The sequence below is a fragment of the Asterias rubens genome, chromosome 17, assembly GCF_902459465.1.
Source record: "Asterias rubens chromosome 17, eAstRub1.3, whole genome shotgun sequence".
Taxonomy (NCBI): Eukaryota; Metazoa; Echinodermata; class Asteroidea; order Forcipulatida; family Asteriidae; genus Asterias; species Asterias rubens.
This window is the reverse complement of record NC_047078.1, coordinates 4,419,839-4,439,363: the sequence shown is the minus strand read 5'-3', so window position 1 is coordinate 4,439,363 and position 19,525 is coordinate 4,419,839. Positions and strand designations below refer to the sequence as shown.

The following is a 19,525-nucleotide window of genomic DNA, read 5'->3' as shown; positions in this document are numbered from 1 at the left end:
AATTCACCTCATTCAACAGTCTGCGCTTGCGCATTGGTATTTGCGATAAGGTCTATATCCAAGCATACCCACCCCCTCCTACCTCCCCGTAGCCTCATTGTGCATCTGACGTCACGCTTCGAGGCTACTAAATTACTCAAAACTCAAAACACAGATAATATAAAGCTTACGTCACTGCACGATATGCAATAACGGGGAGCAGATTTAGACGATATTGAGTCACACAAATTAATTGCAAAAGTTTGTGTCATTGTTGATTATTGTTTGTTGGACAAGAGTTCAACCCAGAAAGGACCTATGTAGCATATTTAAATTAGGTGGTAATTTTCAAACTTTGAGGTCAATTATCTCAAAAAATTATTCATTTTTAATACAAAAATTATTGTTGTAGAGGTGAATAGAAACCTGACCTTGAGAATCTTTAAAAAAATAATGTGCATACTCGATTGACCACTCTGTATATAGCAAGGTCAGATGTCAAAGTGTTTTAATTGGTTTTCTCCACTCAAATGCATTAATTCATGGCATACATGGAACAGTGAAAGTAATTATTTATTTTGCATTAACTGATGAATAACATAGTTATGCGGCCGCGGTCACACGGCTCTTCTTCTTTGATTTTTTTTCTTTTTTTTTTCCATCCTCTTTATATGACGACGTCATAGCTTGCGATGGTGACTTTCGTGTTACAAATTATCAATATTATTATCTTCTCAAAAATAAGTAGGTCCACGAAGCCTTGAAAGGCTTTTTATAGGCATCTGCAAAGCACACAATATTGTGCAACAAGCTGGGTTTTTTTTTTTTAGGGGGGGGGTTCAATATTCTCTAGAAACTTCGCTTAATCGATGACCAATTGAGTCCATAATTCACAGATTTGTGTATGTTTAGACACACCAAGTAAGAGTGGTCTTTGACAATACCATAAAATCCTTTGCATGGTTAGAATTTACCCCCTTTCTACTGTATTGTCCACCCCTTTAAATTTTTCCACCGAGAGAGGGCGCTATCGTAAACTTACCGCTCTCATCAAACCATAACACAAGCTGACATGTGTTCCCGTTTCTGCGGTGTGTATGTAAGTTTTTTTCGACGTGTACTGTAATTTAACACATACATTTTTGGTATTTTTCGGCAAAAAGTGTAAATTAAACCTAGTGATTCGAATAGTGACAGTTAATTTCATATATTTTGTAATTTTACCATAAATAACCATCAGTTTAGCTTTTTGTCCAGTTTCCGGACGTATATTATAAATCGTAATGGTTGATTAAAATCAATTTCAGTTTTAAAACTATGTGTACTTCTTCAAGTAATTCTACATCTGCCTAACAATGACTATTCGATTCGTAAGTTACATAATGGATTAGTATAAATGAAGATAGGTAGTAAGTGCTTGCTCAAAAAGGACGCAACAACTTCATCAAACAACTCAACATTAACAACAACTTGCTTCAAGTTCAACTCAAGAGTACTTGTACTTCTAGAAACTAGAGTGAAATTAAAAAACATCGTCAAAAAATAAAATTTTCTGCTCGGTACTCACGGTTGTTTTCCTGCGGCATCGCACATTTTTTGACTTCTCAATAATGCTCAACGCTTTATCTTTTGGTCACTCGACCACCTAGCCCTATAAATCGGTCCAATCCACTCCGTATCCTTGGCCCCAGCACCACTGATATCAAAACCTTTCGCTTCCTTGAAAAACCATCTGCAACGTTCTGCATCATGAAACTTACCGATCTAATGCTTCAGAAGTTGCAGATAGCACTACACTTGGAATTGTTCAAATAGGTATCAATGATTTTGAGTAAAAACCAAGTGAATTTTGCGTGTGAATTTTCTCAACTAACACTCTTTTACCGCTAATGCCGATGTGCCGATTGTCCCCCGACCGTGCGCAGATTTTTTTCCCACCCAGGACAAACGTGTAGAACCATTTGCACACGTTCGTCCTGGGAAGAAAAGATACCCCATCCGCGCTTCATGTACAAATATACGGACACGCGTCTTGGAACTATTCTTTGTAGTTCCCAGACGCGTGTCCATATGTTTGTACACGAAGCGCGGATTGGGTATATTTTCTTTCCAGGACGAACGTGTGCAGATAATTCTACACGTTTGTCCTGGGAAAAAAATCTGCGCACGGTCGGGGGACAATCGGCATATCGCGGCATTAGCGGTAAAAGAGCGGTAGTTGAGAAAATTCACACTCAAAATTCACTTGATTTTTACTCAAAATCTGTGATACCTATTTGAACGATTCCAAGTGTAGTGCTATCTGCAACTTCTGAAGCATTAGATCGGTAAGTTTCATGATGCAGAGTGTGCAGATGGTTTTTCAAGGAAGCGAAAGGTTTTGATATCAGTGGTGCTGGGGCCAAGGATACGGAGTGGATTGGACCGATTTATGGGGCTATCGACCACCTAGCGCTGTACACCAGCCTACTCGCCGAACTGCCAAGCCACGAGCGAGTTGGACTAAACCATTCTGTGAAAGGGGTGTAACAAACCCGTGTGGCAGTGTGTGCGCTGTTTGTTTACAATAATAACCGCCGTTCACGCATAAAGCGCCCACGCACTGCTGCACGGGTTTGTAACACCCCTCTCACAGAATGGTTTAGTCCGACTCGGCTGCGGCTCGGCAGTTCGTCGTTCTACATGTAGTAGGCTGCATATGACAAGGCAAAAGACGTGCGATGCGACAGAAAAACAACAGTGAGTACCGAGCAGAAAATTGTATTTTTTGATGATGGTTTTTTAATTTTACCCAACAAAAAGGAAATACAAGCATTATGGATGTTTATTGAGTATGTGTGGAAAGTTTTGGTAGTGTAGTACAAAAGAAACTTCAGTTATTGCTGGCTAACGGTCGTAAAACTTTCACCTATCAACGCCGATTTTAAAAACGTATAGCGTTAAAGAGGCCCAAAATACTAGACCCCTAATGCTCACAGGGGAGCCTTATAGTTTCTTGAAGTACCCTGGTAGGACCTCAGTCAGTGCCACTGCACTGACGTCCTGGGTAGAAGGTTTGTTAACAATGCGAACACAAATTTGACTACCATTTTCTTTACTTTTTACCTGATTTGGGAAGTTGAAATTCCGTTCATTTATTCGTAGTGTCCCTCGCTTATATTCTCAACGAGTTCACCGCGAACAAATATATCCATGGAAGAAATTATTTCCAAAAATATGTCGAAGTTCTGCACTGGCGATGTGAGCATTGTGTGCTAATTGATAGTGTGAGCCCAAGTGTGCATGGCTTTGAGTACCAGAGCATTATCTTGCCGGCGTCAACTGGGTAGGTGCCGTCAACTCGCCTTCAACTCTTCCAATATATAATCCAGGAGGCATAAAACTGTAAAGTATTACAGCTCAAATAGAATTTTTATAAGTTTCAGATTGAATTTTAGTTACAAAAATCAAGTTTTTTTCTTGTGAAAAAACAAATTAATTAATTATTGACCTTCACTCTTTCAATTTTTTTATTTATATTTCAGCATGGCAGGACTACTGAAGAAATGTTTGGTGTTATGGCTGACGCCACCATGCTCACATATCAGGGTAAAAGTCACATTTTCAAGCTCTCCGCTGCTACAAAGATTGGTAAGATTGGAGGACCCCAAGCTACTTCAGACTGCATGTTTCCTAAGTCAGGAACAGAGACCAAAACTTAAATGCAGTCCCAACTTACACCATGTTGCGTCATTTCATTGTGGAAAAACTTTGATGTCAGAATTCCAGATAAATGCTCCTGAGGGACACCACAGTGATGATATCGTCACTTACGTAAAAGACGAAGGTGACCTTCAAAGGCTTCTTGGCAATCTCACTCAACTTCTTTCTTCTCCCGACTTTGCCAAGAAAGTGAAAATCAGCGCAGAGGATGCCGAGTCAAAGATTGAAGAGCTAACCCGGCTTCTTCTCAGCTTCAGAGCAGACCCTAAAAACATCTTCAGGTTTCTAGATTCCAATCCGCGCGTTCTGAATTCCAATTGGGATGTTTTGATCGGTAACATCCGATACTTGAATGAACTCCAGGTGTTCAGCAACCGCATTCTTCTTGTCCTCGACCGTAACCCTAAGCTCTTCAGCGCCCGCTTGAACGACTTAAAAGAGCGCATCAGGAGACTGCGCAAACTCGGCCTGAGAGAGGGCGGTCTTCAAAGGGTCATCATAACGTTTCCGACTATCTTGACTCTGAAGCAAGTTAGACTCAATGCAGCTATCAGTAAGCTGAGAGCTTGCCACTTCGCAAGCAAGCAGATCGCTACTGTGATCATTAACGCCCCTCAAGTTTTGGATGCTGAGCCTAGTGATATTGGTAAGAAAATGGTTGCCTTGCCCTTTGGCCTCATGTTGTAGGATTGGAGTACTTTTTGTAACTCAACACACAAAGTCCACAGATTTATATTAAACTCACACAGTTTGAAGATAATGATGGTAGAAAGCTTCCCTTAAAATATTGCTTGCTGTAAATTTGACGGAAAAATGTTTTATGCTAAAAAAAATTTGTGTCTCACTGAGACCAAACTTTTTTCCGTGATTTTTTTGTTTTTACTTTAAATCATGTCTCAAAAACCACAGCACCTCAGTAAGTAATTTTTTAAAGAGAAAGGTTTCTACCATCATTACATGTATCTTCAAACCGTTTAAATGCAATGTAAATCTGTGAGCATTTTTTTGTCCAACAAAAAGTACCTAGACCCTTTAATGGGTGATGGGGCCTACTCAGCAGGATTGAAAGTTATTTGGTTTGTGAGATGAGACTCAAACTCAATATTAGTCAAAGATGTTGAATTGAAAAAAAAACAAAAAAAAACAGACTTTTCCTGTCTTGAGTTTACTGGCTGAAACTGAAATCCCTTGCCTCGGGCCATTGGTCTAGTCCAGTGTACATGTTAGACTTGGGGACATATCATTAATTCAATTCAATTCAGTTCAATAATACGTTTATTCCATATTCTTGTTGAAAAAAAAAAAAGAACAATTGTGAGCATTAGGTAACGGAACATAGAAATGTAACAAAAGCTAAAGCGCATTAAATTATACAGAAACAATAATATAATCTTAAAGCAAATAGTAAATTATTAACTCGGAATTAACTATGTACAAGAGAGGAGCAAGAGCATGAGGCTGTTAGAGTAAGCCGAGGCTTGTAGACAACAGCCTTTACACAGACAGACTAACAAACAAACAAACAGCGAAGAAGAAACAAAGACAAGACAAACACACAATGACAAAACAAAATGCTGACAACTATACAAAGAATATTCAACCAGGCTAACTAATTAATGGTCTGTTGCCGTGATAAAGTTGAGTCGTGGTGGTGGCATAATAATTAAGGTTTCCGCAATCGAATATTGCGCCCTCGTGAGATCACTGCTCTCGCGCAAAGCTGCTAGCTGCCGACTACTACACCTACGCACACAACGTGAGAGCGGTAATCTCGGGAGGGTCAGTAGTCCCGCGAGAATATCACCAGTGTCACGAGAATCGCAGAGAAAGTCCGAACGCCATCACCGTGACAGACATTTAACGCCTTTTCACAAGTCTATGTAAATGTACACAAGTTGGAACTATTTTTCAAATGTAAGTAATGGTTCTATTTTCCCCACTTCCTCACTAGAGCGTAGATTCCAGTATGTGTACTACATGATGGGCCTCACAAATCAAGAGGACATGGTCTCTGCAAACATCTTCAAATATTCCTTGAGCCACACCCGGCAGCGACACATCCTCCTCGAGAGACTCGGCAAATACGAGATGCCGGACAAGAAAGGACAAACACGTGTCGATAACCCGAAGCTCAGCAGGATCGTGGACTGTACAGACTCGAGGTTTGCTCAGAGATGTGCTGGAATCGACTTGGAGGAGTTTGAGATGTTCGTCAAGAATTTAGAAGCGGAGGATGAGGTAGCATTGGATGAGGAGGATGAAGGGAGGAACGAAGATCTCGAAGATGAAGAGACGGACGATGAGTTAAGTGATTATGATTACACAAAAGATAAATAAGTCTTGTTTGGATTTAAATTAACCAACATACTTTAAAAGCCAAGTGTTCTGCTTTGTTTGATTCAGCCGAACCAAACTTGACGATGGGTATTTAAATAAGTCTAAACAATTACCAATTGCATAGAGCTACTTTTTATGATTAAAATCATAAAAAGGTCATCATAAAAAGTTCCTAATCACAACAAAATTATGCTCAGCAGAACAAGTTTACCAGCTAAAATGCCATATTAATTATGCTCAGCAGAACAAGTTTACCAGCTAAAATGCCATATTAAAAATGTTCAGCAATATTTTTTGCAAAGGGGAGCCCATTGAAAGTCTTGAGATGCAACTATTTTACTGTTAAGTAATTATTAAGGGAATAAAAGGGTAGCGACGAGTTCTTAAACAGCCGCTTAAAACCGACAGGGTAAGTTGCCGTGTGATAAAGGCCCGAGCCGAAGGCGAAGGCCTTTATCGCACGGCAACGACCTTGCAAAGTTTTAATCGGGCGTTTAAAAACGAGTCACTAATCTTTATTCCCATTTCAAAAAACTACAATTATTAACACTTTGACAATTAAAATTTGAGGTTTGAAATATTTGTTCAAAAACTTTGTGAAGAATCTGTTTGATGCGCCTGGGTTGTGTGGACGCGCGCGCGCAGGCTTAGATTCTGCGCTGTTCGTTATAGCTATGAATTGCGTTCCCCGTGATAATATTGGCATACTCTAGCTTGGGCGCTCGACACGCTGAAGCCAGACGGTTATAAACAGCTCCAGCTGGTCATTATCAACCTTTTAAACACCCCCATGTGACTCGCTCTCCACCAATAGGAGTAGCGAAACTGTCTGGGGTATTTATGAATGAAGATTTAAATACCTCAAAATGCAGACTGCAGAATTAACTCAATGTATATGTCAACTATCATCCATCAGTTGAATAAATCAATCAAATGAAAACATGAACTCTCAAAAGTCAACTCTTTATTCGATTATTGAGGCTGTTGATTTGAGATTCCTTTACGATTAAAGGGAAGGTACACCTTTGGTAATTGTCATAGACCAGTCTTTTCACTTTGTGTATCCCATCATACGCATAAAATAACAAGCCTGTGAAAAATTGGGCTCAATCGGTCATCGAAGTTTCGAGAAAATGATGAAAGAAAAAACACCAGGCTGATTGGACGTATTTGTGTGCTTTCAGATAGGAATAAAAGACTTCTAGCTAGAAGTCTTTTATTATTTTAGTGAGAAATAACCTCTTTCTCAAAAACTACGATACTTCAGAGGGAGTCATTTCCCACAACGTTTTATACTATCAGCAGCTCTCCAATGCTTGTTACCAAGTCAGTTTTCAAGTTATTATTTGTATTGAGTAATTACTAAACGTGTACCTTCCCTTTAAAGGAACATCAAACCACACCAGACCCCCATCTCAAGACCTTGACCAGGCTGGGTCATAAACCAGTGGGTGGAACTGCCCCTCCATCTTGTCACCCTGTACGAGGGAAGAAACAAAGGAAGAAAGAAAGGAATATTTTAAATGATATTCCTGTCAAGAGAACTCGGCAAACTCCCACAAGGAGATGTTAAACGCCAAACTAGCAACAGCCAATCTCTCTTGTACAAACATTAGTTTAGCGTCTACGATTAAGAAAAACAGACAAATCAAGAACTTGTGATTCAATTAGGGCCCTACTAGACGACAAAACTTAGTCTAGTCATTGTGAAATCAGCAGTTAGCTTGGTAGGATTCGAACCCAAAAGTGAGAATACTGGTCTTTAACAATTACCAATAGTGCCCACTGCCTTTAATGGAGAACCCTTCATTAGCAGGAAGTAAGAACAGGGCTTTAGTCTTACCTTTTTAAACTTGGTAGTTCCTTGCAAGAGAGGCTCCTCACTGTTGCTACATACTCCGTCCGCGATGTAGTTCACTACACAGGCACGTCGAGAAAACTCAGACCTACGGGTAAAGCAGGGCGAAACAGCAGGAGAAGTGAAATTTCAATCTCAATACAGTTGCCTGTCATTGTATTGACCCCTTGCACGCGCATCACATGCGACGACTGATGCCACACTCACCATGTTGGTGGGCAGTTAGGGTTACGTGTATGAACGCCGCGTCGCCTAAATGCACTTCACTGCATAACGCATAGCATCTATACAGTTACATATAAAAACGCACAGTGAAATTGCCCACCAGTATGGCGCATTCAAGATTTTTTTGATGATGACGTGAGGTGAAATGAGTCAATAACTAGGATTTGAAACTTTGCATAATGGAAGATTAACAAAGAGAAGTTTGGTGATCAACAGGTAGCCTGAACATCTGACGTCACACTTCGAGGCTCGTGAATTGCCAAAGAGCTGCCATTGAGCCTATACATATACGTCAATCCCCAACCATAATCACCTTTCACCTACATTCATGATACATAACACCATTATAGGCAAGTACACTGTACGTAATAGTGCACACTGTATGGAGGCGACCGAAAGTAAACTTTCCATAACTGTGTTTTGATTGGTCCGAGGTAATGTTCGTCAGCTGCACCAACATCACCTTGGACCAATCAAAACGCAGTATGGAAAACTTACAACACAGCATGTTTATCCCATGAAATCATTGTATCCAATGAAATCACTGGTTCTGAAAAGCAAATACCTGTCTTTATCTTTGCGGATAAATACAAGGGACCAATGTGGCTGTGATGTATAGAGGGCGCATTGCGGGTGAATCTTGATCAATTAGGGAAAGAGTACAGACCTGTTGGCCCAGGAACCATGTACTGTTAGAGGATGATGGATGCTCGCCTCTCCTTTCTTCAGATTGGCATGAACTGGTTTGAAGTTGGCTTTCTCTTCATCAGTCAAGATTGTCTAAAAACAAACAAATGAGACAAGATGTTCAGGGTGTCATGGCCGAGCGGTTTGTATGTTTCGTTTTTTGAGAGGGCCGGCAGGGGCACCAAGGTATTTTCTCCTTGTGGAAGAATACCCTAATCAGAGTCGTGCCGAACCAAATTCTTAATTAAGTACATGAACAGTTTGACGGCTGAAACATTTCAGGATGCCCTAGAAGTCGAAAGATCGACCTTTCGTTCGGAACGTCTATGGAGTGTCTTGGTTTCAGACGTTGTTTTTGTCATACATGTAAGCCAAACCTAAATGTTATGTTAAGTTCGCCTGTCTGAAACACAAACAATATTTGGGTTGACCTAGAGTCGCTCCTAATCTATTTGGTTTGGCACAACTCTGGCGCACCTGTCTGAAATGGGTGTTATTGGCCCAGAGGAAATGAGATTGGATGATTACTTGCCTGTATGGATTCCATATCTTTGAAGTCAAAATCTGTAACTGGGAGAGGTCCCCCATGCCTTGTCCACCTGAAAAGCCCAAATGAGTTCTTCATTTTATTTGAAAACTGATGGGGGATGGAAATTTATCAGTAGGATTTCTTCCAGGATTTTTTAACTGAACGAGGCAGTCCAGTGGTAGAACCATTTGTTTGGATTCAGAGGTCCCAGGTTCAAATCCTGGCTGGGGTTTTCAAATTTCTTATTACAACTTATATTTCGAAAACCTGATGGGTGACGGAAATTCATCAGTAGGATTTTCCACAGGATTTCTTAACTGATCGAGTTGGTCAAGTGGTGGACTTTTGTGGTGAGATAGGAGTCGGAGGTCCCTGGTTCAAATCCCAGCATTCTCATGATGGTACAAAAGGTATCACAGCCACTTTCTCACAGTGTTTGCTTAGGTGTCTAAAGGGACCTTTGCTTCAGCCTTCATTTACCTGTGAGATCCTGGGATGTAATGTAGGCCACCATTGTCCAGCGTCTGTGAATCAAGAGCCATGTGGACGGTCAGATGCGCCATGGGTGTAGTCCTAGTCCAGTAGGAAAAATCTTGATGCCTGGAGATTTAGTTAAAGGCAGTGGACACTATTGGTAATTACTCAAAATAATAATTGGCAGAAAACCTTACTTGGTGGCAAGTAATAGGGGAGAGGTTGATGGTATAAAACATTGTGAGAAACGGCTCCCTCTGAAGTGCCATAGTTTTCGAGAAAGACGTAATATTCCACGAATTTGATTTCGAGACCTCAGATTTAGAACTTCTAAACGCACACAACTTCGTGTGACAAGGGTGTTTTTTTCTTTCATTATTATCTCGCAAGTTCGATGACCGATTATTTTATGCTTATGTTGAGATACACCAACTGTGAAGGCTAGTCTTTGACAATTACCAATACTGTCCACTGCCTTTAAGAAATTTAAAAAAGAATTGCAGTCATGATAAATGCTGTCAAAGTTTCAGCTGTACATGAATGTAAAACTCTTTGCATTTCAAGTTGCCATTATTTTCCTCTTAGTATTCAAGGAGTCATTTGAAATTTTATTACTTGATTTTTTGACTGACCAACTTGTTTGATGACTGACTGACAGATTGTTTGCCTGATTTACTTGTTTGAGTGATTGGTTGATTGATTGACTGATAGATTGATTGATTGACTGTCAGATTGATTGATTGATTGATTGATTGTAATAATGCTAATGCTTTCTTACCAAGCCACATTTCCTCCTTGCAGTGGAGGTTTGGCAAAGAGCTGGTCATGCCACAGTCTGACTTTCCTTTCTTTCTTCGGGTCAAGGAGCTGAGATGCTGGCACCTGGAAGGAGAGAGACAAAACAAAAGGGCTGTGATGGCCGAGTGGATAAGAACATCGAATTCAAGCTCTGGTGTTTCTGTTCAGCGGAGTGTGGGTTCAAATCCCAGTCTTGTCACTTGTGTCCTTGAGCAAGACACTTAACTGTAATTGCTTCTCTCCACCCAGGGGTTAATGGGTACTTGTGAGAGCAGAGATGGTTCTTGTGGTTGATTTAGCTTAAAGGAATACGTTGCCTTGGATCGGTCGAGTTGGTCTTTGAAAAGCGTTTGTAACTGTTTGTTATAAAATGCATATGATTAGAAAGATAGTTTAAAAGTAGAATATAATCATCCACACAAGTATCACTCAAATTTGCGTGGTTTTCCTTTTACCTCGTCGACAAACACAGTCGGCCACTTATGGGAGTCAAATTGTTGACTACCATAGATGGCCGACCGTGTTAGTTCGCAACGTAAAAGGAAAACTATGCAATTTCGAGCCAAATGTGTGTGGATCATTGTATTCTACTGTTAAAACATCTTTCGAACCATATGCATTTTATAACAAACGATTACAAACGCTTTTCAAAGACCAATTCGACCGATCCAAGGCAACATGTTCCTTTAATAGTAGTGCATACTTGTTGCACAGCCTGTATACTTCCAAGGGAGCTGAGATGGTTTTAAGGAATGAATTAAGGCCAAGTGATCATGGGTTTTGGAAGCGCTTTTAGGCGCCCTTCGGGTGTGAAAAGCCCTATGTAAAAACTGGTTATTGTAATTTTCAATATTAGTTATCAACACTTACGGCGATTGCAGGCAAGAAGCAGACATCATGGAAGCTTGGCGTTAGTCTCCAATGACCGAGACAATGTAGGAGGACATTTCCTGGATCTTTGGATTGGTTGCTGTGGAATTCATACATCATATCAATACCTGGGAAGGAGTCCGCCTCATTCTGTTTAAAAGAGTTTCAAATCAGAGATGTAAAATCAATACTGGACACCTTTGGTAATTGTCAAAGATCAGAGTATTCTCGCTTGGTGTATCCAACCAACATATTTATACACACATAAAAAAAAATCTGTGAAAATTAGGGCTCAATTGATCATTACAGTTGCAAGAAATAAATTACAGAAAAATTAAATTACAAATTTGTGTACGTTCAGATGCCTGAGAGTGGCTTTATGCAGGCCATTAATTTGATTTGACCTTGGAGTACCTCTTGAAATACAAGAGACCAATCACCCACTCACAACAAGTCTCTGGTAGTCTAGAAGTATCTTATCACATTGTTGGTTAGACAGAACTTGGATGTTGGTGAGGTAGCCATCTTGCCAAAACCGATCCACCTGGTCCTGCGTGAGACGGAACTGTCTCCAGCCTTCAGGGTCCTGTTTTAGGAGGAATTGAGAGAAGCAAAAGTTCAGGGGTTGATTTCACAAAGATAAGAACTAGTCCCAGTACTCTTTAGGAGTTACTAAAAACTTTGGGCGAATCCTAACTTCGAACGAGTAACTCATCCTAACTCGAGATAAGCTACTCTTAACTCTTTTTGAAATCCACCCCATCCATGGACCTATTTCACATAGAGTCAAGATTGATCTTAACTGCAAATCAATCGTCTATAGTTGCCAAGTTAGGTGTGATGCTAAAAGACAATGGACACTATTGGTAATTGTCAAAGACCAGTCTTCCCACTTGGTGTATCTAAACATAAAATAACAAACCTGTGAAAATTTGAGTTCAATTGTTCGTCGAAGTTGGGAGATGAATAAAACAAAAAAAACACCCTTGTCACACCAAGTTGTGTGCTTTCAGATGCTTGATTTCGAGACCTCAAATTCTAAACTTGAGGTATCGAAATCAAATTCGTGGAAAATAACTTCTTTCTCGAAAACTACGTCACTTCAGAGGGAGCTGCTTCTCACAATGTTTTATATTATCAACCTCTCCCCATTACTTGTTACCAAGTAAGGTTTTATGCTAATAATTATTTTTAGTAATTACCAATAGTGTCCACTGCCATCTTGCGATGAATTTTATTGATTTGTGAAATCAGCTCCAGGTTAAATACAATGCAAAAAAAAGATATTATCTAGGTAGGATTTGAAACTTTGCATGGTGGGGGTATATGCGGGGTTTGCAGTAGCACCAAGAGTGTTCATCTTTATGGGGTAATGTTGTTTCTGAAACTACACTTGAGGAATTGAGAAGGACAAATTTTCAGGTCAAATATAATTATTCCAAAAACTACAATATTATCTATAGGTAGGATTTGAAACCTATAATCTCTTAATCTCTCGTGTTAGTTCTGAAACTACACTTCATAAGGTCCTGTTTCAAAGCAAAACAACAGGGAACGGCTATGTATTTGTCGACAAACACTTTTAAGTAAGGTCTAGTTATGTTTTGTGATGCTCACTTTCACTGGTGCAAACAAAGCTCCAAGAGGCTCGTGGACCTTGCTCAGATCAGGACACACCGAGGGCCCTTCTTCAGATGTCGACATCATCTCCAGAAAGCCGAACACCTTCAATTGAATCCTCAATTAAGCTGCTTTTAAAAAATATGGTACAAATGCGAACTCTCAGCTTGCAATATTTCTGTACTCTTCTCCTTTGACGCACAGTTCCTTGTGAAGACACCATTTCAGATTAAAGGGACATGTTGCCTTGGATCGGGCGAGTTGGTGAAAAGCCTTTGTAGCCGTTTGTTTAAAAAAAAAATGCGTATGGTTAGAAAGATGTTTTAAAAGTAGAATATAATCAACCACACAAATTCTGCCTCGAAACTGTGTTGTTGTTTTGGTTTTTTCCCCTTATTAATTTGTGAACTAACACGGTCGGTCATGTGGAGTCACTGAGACATTAATTGATTTCTCAATGTGATGTTAGTTCATGAAGCAATAAACTAGTTTATTGCTCCATGGTTAGTTCACGATAAGGAAAAGCACGCAATTTCGAGTCATTTTTTGTTGTGGATCGTGTATTCTACTCGTGTTAAAACAACTTTCTTACCATATACATTTCAAAACAAACGGTTTCAAACGCTCTCCATAATACCAACTCGCCCGATCCAAACAGGCAACGTGGATCCATGTATTCCACGCAGGAACACGGTTTGCAAAAATTCACCAGAAGCAGTTTGGATTGTACGGTTGTAAGAGAATTTCAAACAATATTTTTGACATAAACTGAGTGTAAAACAATGAAGCCCACCTCCTTTATAATCTCAAAACATTCTGCGGCACAATCGACTATGGTGACAGATTCAGCAAATTATCTATACTTCATGTTTACATTTTATTATCAATTGTTGACAGGTCCATATTCCAGCTAGACCCATTTGGGTCCAATCCACTGTGCTTATGGGGTAACGGGTGGATCATGGTGCTATGCTCCGGATCCATGATCCAGCATGTTCACGCATCAATTTCCTGATATTCTGCACACAAAAAACTGGGGCGTTAAATTGACACCATGGGTGTTGCCAAATACTATAATACCGAATAGAGAATCAAAATTTACAACATGGGTTCTAAAATAACACTTATTTGTATCGATACAATTACATTGGTGTTATCTTAAAGACACTGGACACTATTGGTAGTTGTCAAAGACCAGTCTTCTCACTTCTCAGCATAATGCATAAAATAACAAACTTGTGAAAATTTGAGCTCAATCCGTCGTCGAAGTTGCGAGATAATAATGAAAGCAAAAATACCCTTGTCACACGAGGTTGTGTGCTTTCAGATGCTTGATTTCGATACCTTAATTTTAAGATTGTGGTCTCGAAATCAATTTCGTGGAAAGTTACTTCATTCTCAAAAACTACGTTACTTCAGAGGGAGCCGTCGCATGCAATTATGTCATCTATGCAATACTATCCGGAGGACATTAGTGCATATGCAATCGTGTCCGCCCGGACGCTGCTGCATAATGCAGTTGTGTCCGCCCCCGTGCAAAACCGTCCTTGCATGACATGGGACATGACTTGACATAATGACATAGGAATCGTTCGGCCGTTGCGTATTCGCTGCAATCATAAAATACGTGAATATTCATGCTACATATTACCTATGTAGGTTCAGTGCATGCACGCTCGCTTACGCGCGCACATACATGTACAGTCATGTACATGTCCGCCGGACGGTTTTTGCAAAACCCCGAACACGATTGCATATGCAAAAGTTTCCGGAGCGGACAATATTGCATGGCGGACACAGTTGCATCTGACACCGTTTCTCACAATGTTTTATACTATCAACCATTACTCGTTACCAAGTAGGGTTTATGCCAATAATTATTTTGAGTAATTTACCAATAGTGTCCACTGCATTTAACACCGGTGTTATTTTAACAGCATATTATGTTATTTGTGATTCTCCCGTGGTATCAACACTGGTGTCAATTTTAACACCACCGTATTGCAGTGTTTAAAGGTAGTGCGGCACCCATATTAATCTCTAAAAGAGTTGGGGTGGTTCTGTTCAACGGAAGAGTTGAAACCAACAATTCTTGTCAGAACCACCCCAACTCATTTAGAGATTATTATCACATGGTGTTACCGCAAACCTATTTTTTTTTTCTTTTTTTTTATCGTATTTCCACCATGCAAAGTTCCAAATCCTACTTATAACAAATCCCTTACAACAAAAGTCATATCTGTAGACGAATGCCCATAGAATCCTCTAGGATTTAAATAGGGATTCTATACAATTATTGTCGTCACTTCTTTGATTCATAAAAAAATATAAGATTCCTTTAGAAATCGCTGTTCAATTTGCTACCAACTACGAGGTCTCCGTCCCCGAAATACCACTAAACACAAAAAAGCATACAAAAGCACCAACAGTGTTCCAAAAACACATTGTGTTTCACAGCAAGACTCCAAAGCACCGAAGTGCGCTCGCAAACAGAAGCTCGCAGTGAGGTCACAACTTAACAAGTAAATCTATTCTGTTGAGTTCGCTGATTTAGTACACGTCTCTCTGAACCATTTTGAAAATGGACTCCAGTTTCACCGCCCCCCCCCCCCCCCAAAAAAATAAAAAAATAAAAAAATTCCCCCTCTATTGCTCTAATAAAGGCAGTGGACACTATTGGTAATTACCCAAAATAATTATTACCATAAAACCTTTCTTGATAACAAGTAATGGGGAGCGGTTGATGGTATAAAACATTGTGAGAAACAGCTCCCTCTGAAGTGACATAGTTTTTGAGAAAGAAGTAATTTTCCACGATTTTGATTTCGAGACCTCAAGTTCAGAATTTGAGGTCTCGAAATCAAGCATCAGAAAGCACACAACTTCGTATGACAATGGTGTTTTTTTCTTTCATTATTATCTCACAAATTCGATGACCGATTGAGCTCAAATTTTCACAGGTTTGTTATTTTATGCATTATGTTGATATACACCAACTGTGAAGGCTAGTCTTCGACAATTACCAATAGTGTCCACTGTCTTTAATTATGGCAGTAAAGAGCAAACCGTTAATTTGAATCCCACGAATATACTTGCATGCAGTGGTGTATTGTGGCTCTGAGGGGGGCAAGGAGGAGTCACAAAAAGACTTGAGATGTATCTCACTGGGGCTATGCAAGTCTTGACTCGTTTTGGAAAGAGAAAACGTGTTGTCAAACCAAAAACCATGGCTACCCCATTGTTTATTTAAACTGTTTTTGTTTCCCCGGAGGTCTAAACTTTACACGACCCTTTTAACACGTCAATAATTAAGTCCTGTTAAATTATGCACATCGTACGTTGCGGCTAATAGAAACTGTTCTATTTTTTATGAAGGTTGCTCTTTATAAAATTAAGCCGACCCTCTACCTACATATTCTTGTTTTATTGATCGGCCGCGGGGGAGGTTGGTATGGCTTCGAACATCAAAACTTTTGATCAAGTTTGATCGCTAGCTAGACCAGCATGCACCTCATTCAACAGTGAGCGCTTGCGCAATGGATATTTGCGAAAAGGTCTTAAAAATACGGCGAATATTTTTGCTAATGGAAGGATGGGTTAACGGCATTTATAGTGCAGACACATCAACAATTCATGTATTTAGCCCTGAGTAAGTGACGCATTTTGCGAGCTCTCATTCGAACAGAAGTTATCCTCGTGTACGGTTCAATTCCGTCAATTAGTCAAGGTCGGGCGCTGCGAATTAAACGGTATAAAAAAGACGTGCGTGAGTTTTCAGTCAATACTGGCTTGATGTTTTGGGAGACTGTGTGGAAGTTGCAGTCCTTAGCCTTAATGCTCTTCTATTGCACTGTTCCGTCTGAAGACAAATTCATTTGGGACACTTCAAGATAATCATCACGAGAGGTATTTTCTGATTCGGTAATTTTCGTCGTCTATGCCTTTAATGTACATTTTGGATCTGAGTCTTAAAGCTCTAATTAGAGCCAAACGAGAAGAGAAGATGATGAAGAAACTTCAGTTTTAGAGGAAAACCTAGATAATTATTCCTGGAAAAACCAACGCAGTCAAGTAGGGACTGAAAACAAGAGAGATCGAACCGGGGTTCCGCAGCTTGAAGGTGAGAAGCAAGACACCACCACACGAGATTTGCATCCACGCATCCACGGATGTATCTGTCCATCATTTTGGCGTTCCTGTGCGTTCTTCATTCAATCCAGGCAAACTGCCCTCACGGATGGACCAGCTGGCGTGACTCGTGTTACATCATGCTAAAGGATAAACTCGTCTGGGACGAAGCTTCAAGAGTTTGTGGGCAACGACCTCAAAGTTTCCTAGCCGTGCCGAACTCTGTGGAAGAAAATGACGTCATCCACCGAATGCAGAGAGAAGCTTGCGTCGTTGGGGAAACATCGTGTGGACTTTGGATCGGGTGTAAGACTGACTTGAATTTAAAGTTGACATGTGTCGATCGGCTGCAAGGCTCGTCGTTTAAGTATTGGGTCGAACATTTCAGTCAGTACACGGGTAGACACAACAACTGCGTCTTCTTGTCTAAGGTTAACGGGGGCAGGTGGCAGAGCGACGTTGTGTGCGACCACGCGCGGTTCACTGTGTGTGAGATGCCCCGTCGGATCAAGCTCTACTCCTTCACGATGTCAGCAGACGGTCGCGTACAACATCGGTGTGTTCACGGTCACGAGATCAAGAAGGTATCAGTCAATGGACTTATCGAGTGCGGGGAGGCTTGCTGGGCCGAGCCTCAATGCCGCTCCTTCAATCTCCGGCGGGGAGGAGGTGCATCTAAGATCTGCCAACTTAACAACGCAACGATCGGTGAGTCTGGCGGAGATGATGTTTCGAGTGACAAGATGTGTAACTACTTCGGACTTTGAAACTCAAGATATCAGTTCAACTCAGCATTAAAGTGGTTTTCTCAACTTTCTTACAATAAAGGACACTGTGTCGAACTTTAAGAGCAAATTAATGTTTCGAGTGATAACGCGTGTGATTAGTAACTACTTTGGACTGTGACTGAGTCAAACCCTGTATGAATTCAACTCAGAATTTAAGTCGTATGGTTATTCGACGTTTCTTACACTAAAGCAGTGTGCTTAACTTTAAAACTACTAATGGCACGACACCTTTGGTGAATTATTATTTTTATTGTCAAATACCATTATTCTTACTTTGATGTATTCCAAATATAAGTATGCATACAAAAACAAAAATATAATGTGAACTTTGGACTCAATAATTAAATAACAGGTATTTAGAAACGCTCCCCATAGAAAACTATATCACACAGCGCTTTCAAAAACTGAAAAATAAAAGCACAATATTATTAAACAATTACAAAAACTTATCATACAAGCTACATACACAATGTTTGAAAAGCATGAGAAAAAGAGAAAAGCCTAAACAGGTAAGAGATGGGTTTTCAGAAGTTTTTTGAATTGGTCAGTGGATTTAGCGGCTTTAATGAAAGAAGGGATGGTGTTCCATTCTGTGGATGCAGTAACAGTGAATGTGCGATCGCCAGATTTGCTACGGGTCCTAGGAATGGTGAGCAAAAAATGGGTCTCGATAAGAGCGAAGATTAAGGCGAGATGGGTTATGAAAAGTAAAGCAATCCTTGATATATAATGGCGTCTGGTCATGGAAGGCTTTAAAAACAAACAAAAGTACTTTGAAGAGAATTCTTTCTTTTACGGGAAGCCAGTGGAGAGATTTAAAACGAGGAATGGAGTCATGACGACGATCTAGCTTAAAGATAATGCGAGCTGCCCAGTTCTGTAAACTTTGCAGCCGCTTCAGGTATGCCTGGGGAACAGATGTTAAAAGGCAGTTGCATCGAAGAGAATAATGAAACAAATAAAAACTTGTTGCATACTATGTATAACTGTGTGCTTTCAGATTAATCAAACGCTTCATGACGTATTCACAAACTGTTCTGGGAAGAAATTACCCCTTTCTCAAAAAACTACGTCACTTCAGAGGGAGCCGTTTCTCACAATGTGTTGTACTATCAATAGCTCTCCATTGCTCGTTACGAAGTAAATTCTGTATGCTAACAATTATTTTGAGTACCCATAGTGTCCAGTGCCTTCAAGCTCTACCCGTAGAGTTTCTGCATTAATTTTTATTAATTTATTCTAAGTTATTTTGAAGCACGGGAGGATTTTAATATTTAAATGATTATTTTAACAATAATTATTTTTCAAATTATTCTAACCCAACGTATCTGTAGACTTGGTTTAACAGTCGGGGTTTAAAGACAGTGGACACTATTGGTAATTACTCAAAATAATTGTTGACATAAAACCTTACTTGGTAACGAGTAATGGGGAGCGGTTGATGGTTTAAAACAATGTGAGAAACGAATCCCTCTGAAGTGCCACAGTTTTTTGAGAAAGAAGTAATTTTCCACAAATTTGATTTCGAGA

The 19,525-nt window shown here is 40.0% G+C and overlaps 2 protein-coding genes across 2 annotated transcripts; one reads left to right on the top strand and one right to left on the bottom strand.

The window, feature by feature from the left end:
• The first annotated feature begins 1,010 nt into the window (after nt 1–1,010).
• LOC117301788 (transcription termination factor 4, mitochondrial-like) lies at nt 1,011–7,055 on the top strand. Its single transcript, XM_033785798.1, has 3 exons — nt 1,011–1,078; nt 3,504–4,327; nt 5,633–7,055. The coding sequence occupies exons 2-3, from the start codon at nt 3,505–3,507 to the stop codon at nt 6,016–6,018; spliced, it is 1,209 nt and encodes a 402-aa protein (XP_033641689.1). The 5' UTR covers nt 1,011–1,078; nt 3,504; the 3' UTR covers nt 6,019–7,055.
• A 339-nt stretch (nt 7,056–7,394) lies between these two features.
• On the bottom strand, nt 7,395–13,163 carry LOC117301723 (phytanoyl-CoA dioxygenase, peroxisomal-like). The gene is made up of 9 exons (XM_033785751.1): nt 13,077–13,163; nt 11,908–12,045; nt 11,460–11,609; nt 10,570–10,673; nt 9,798–9,917; nt 9,321–9,387; nt 8,769–8,881; nt 7,862–7,964; nt 7,395–7,496 (listed from the first exon to the last, which is right to left on the bottom strand). Exons 1-9 carry the CDS (start codon nt 13,161–13,163, stop codon nt 7,434–7,436), a joined length of 945 nt encoding a protein of 314 aa, XP_033641642.1. The 3' UTR covers nt 7,395–7,433.
• Between the last annotated feature and the right edge of the window lie 6,362 nt (nt 13,164–19,525).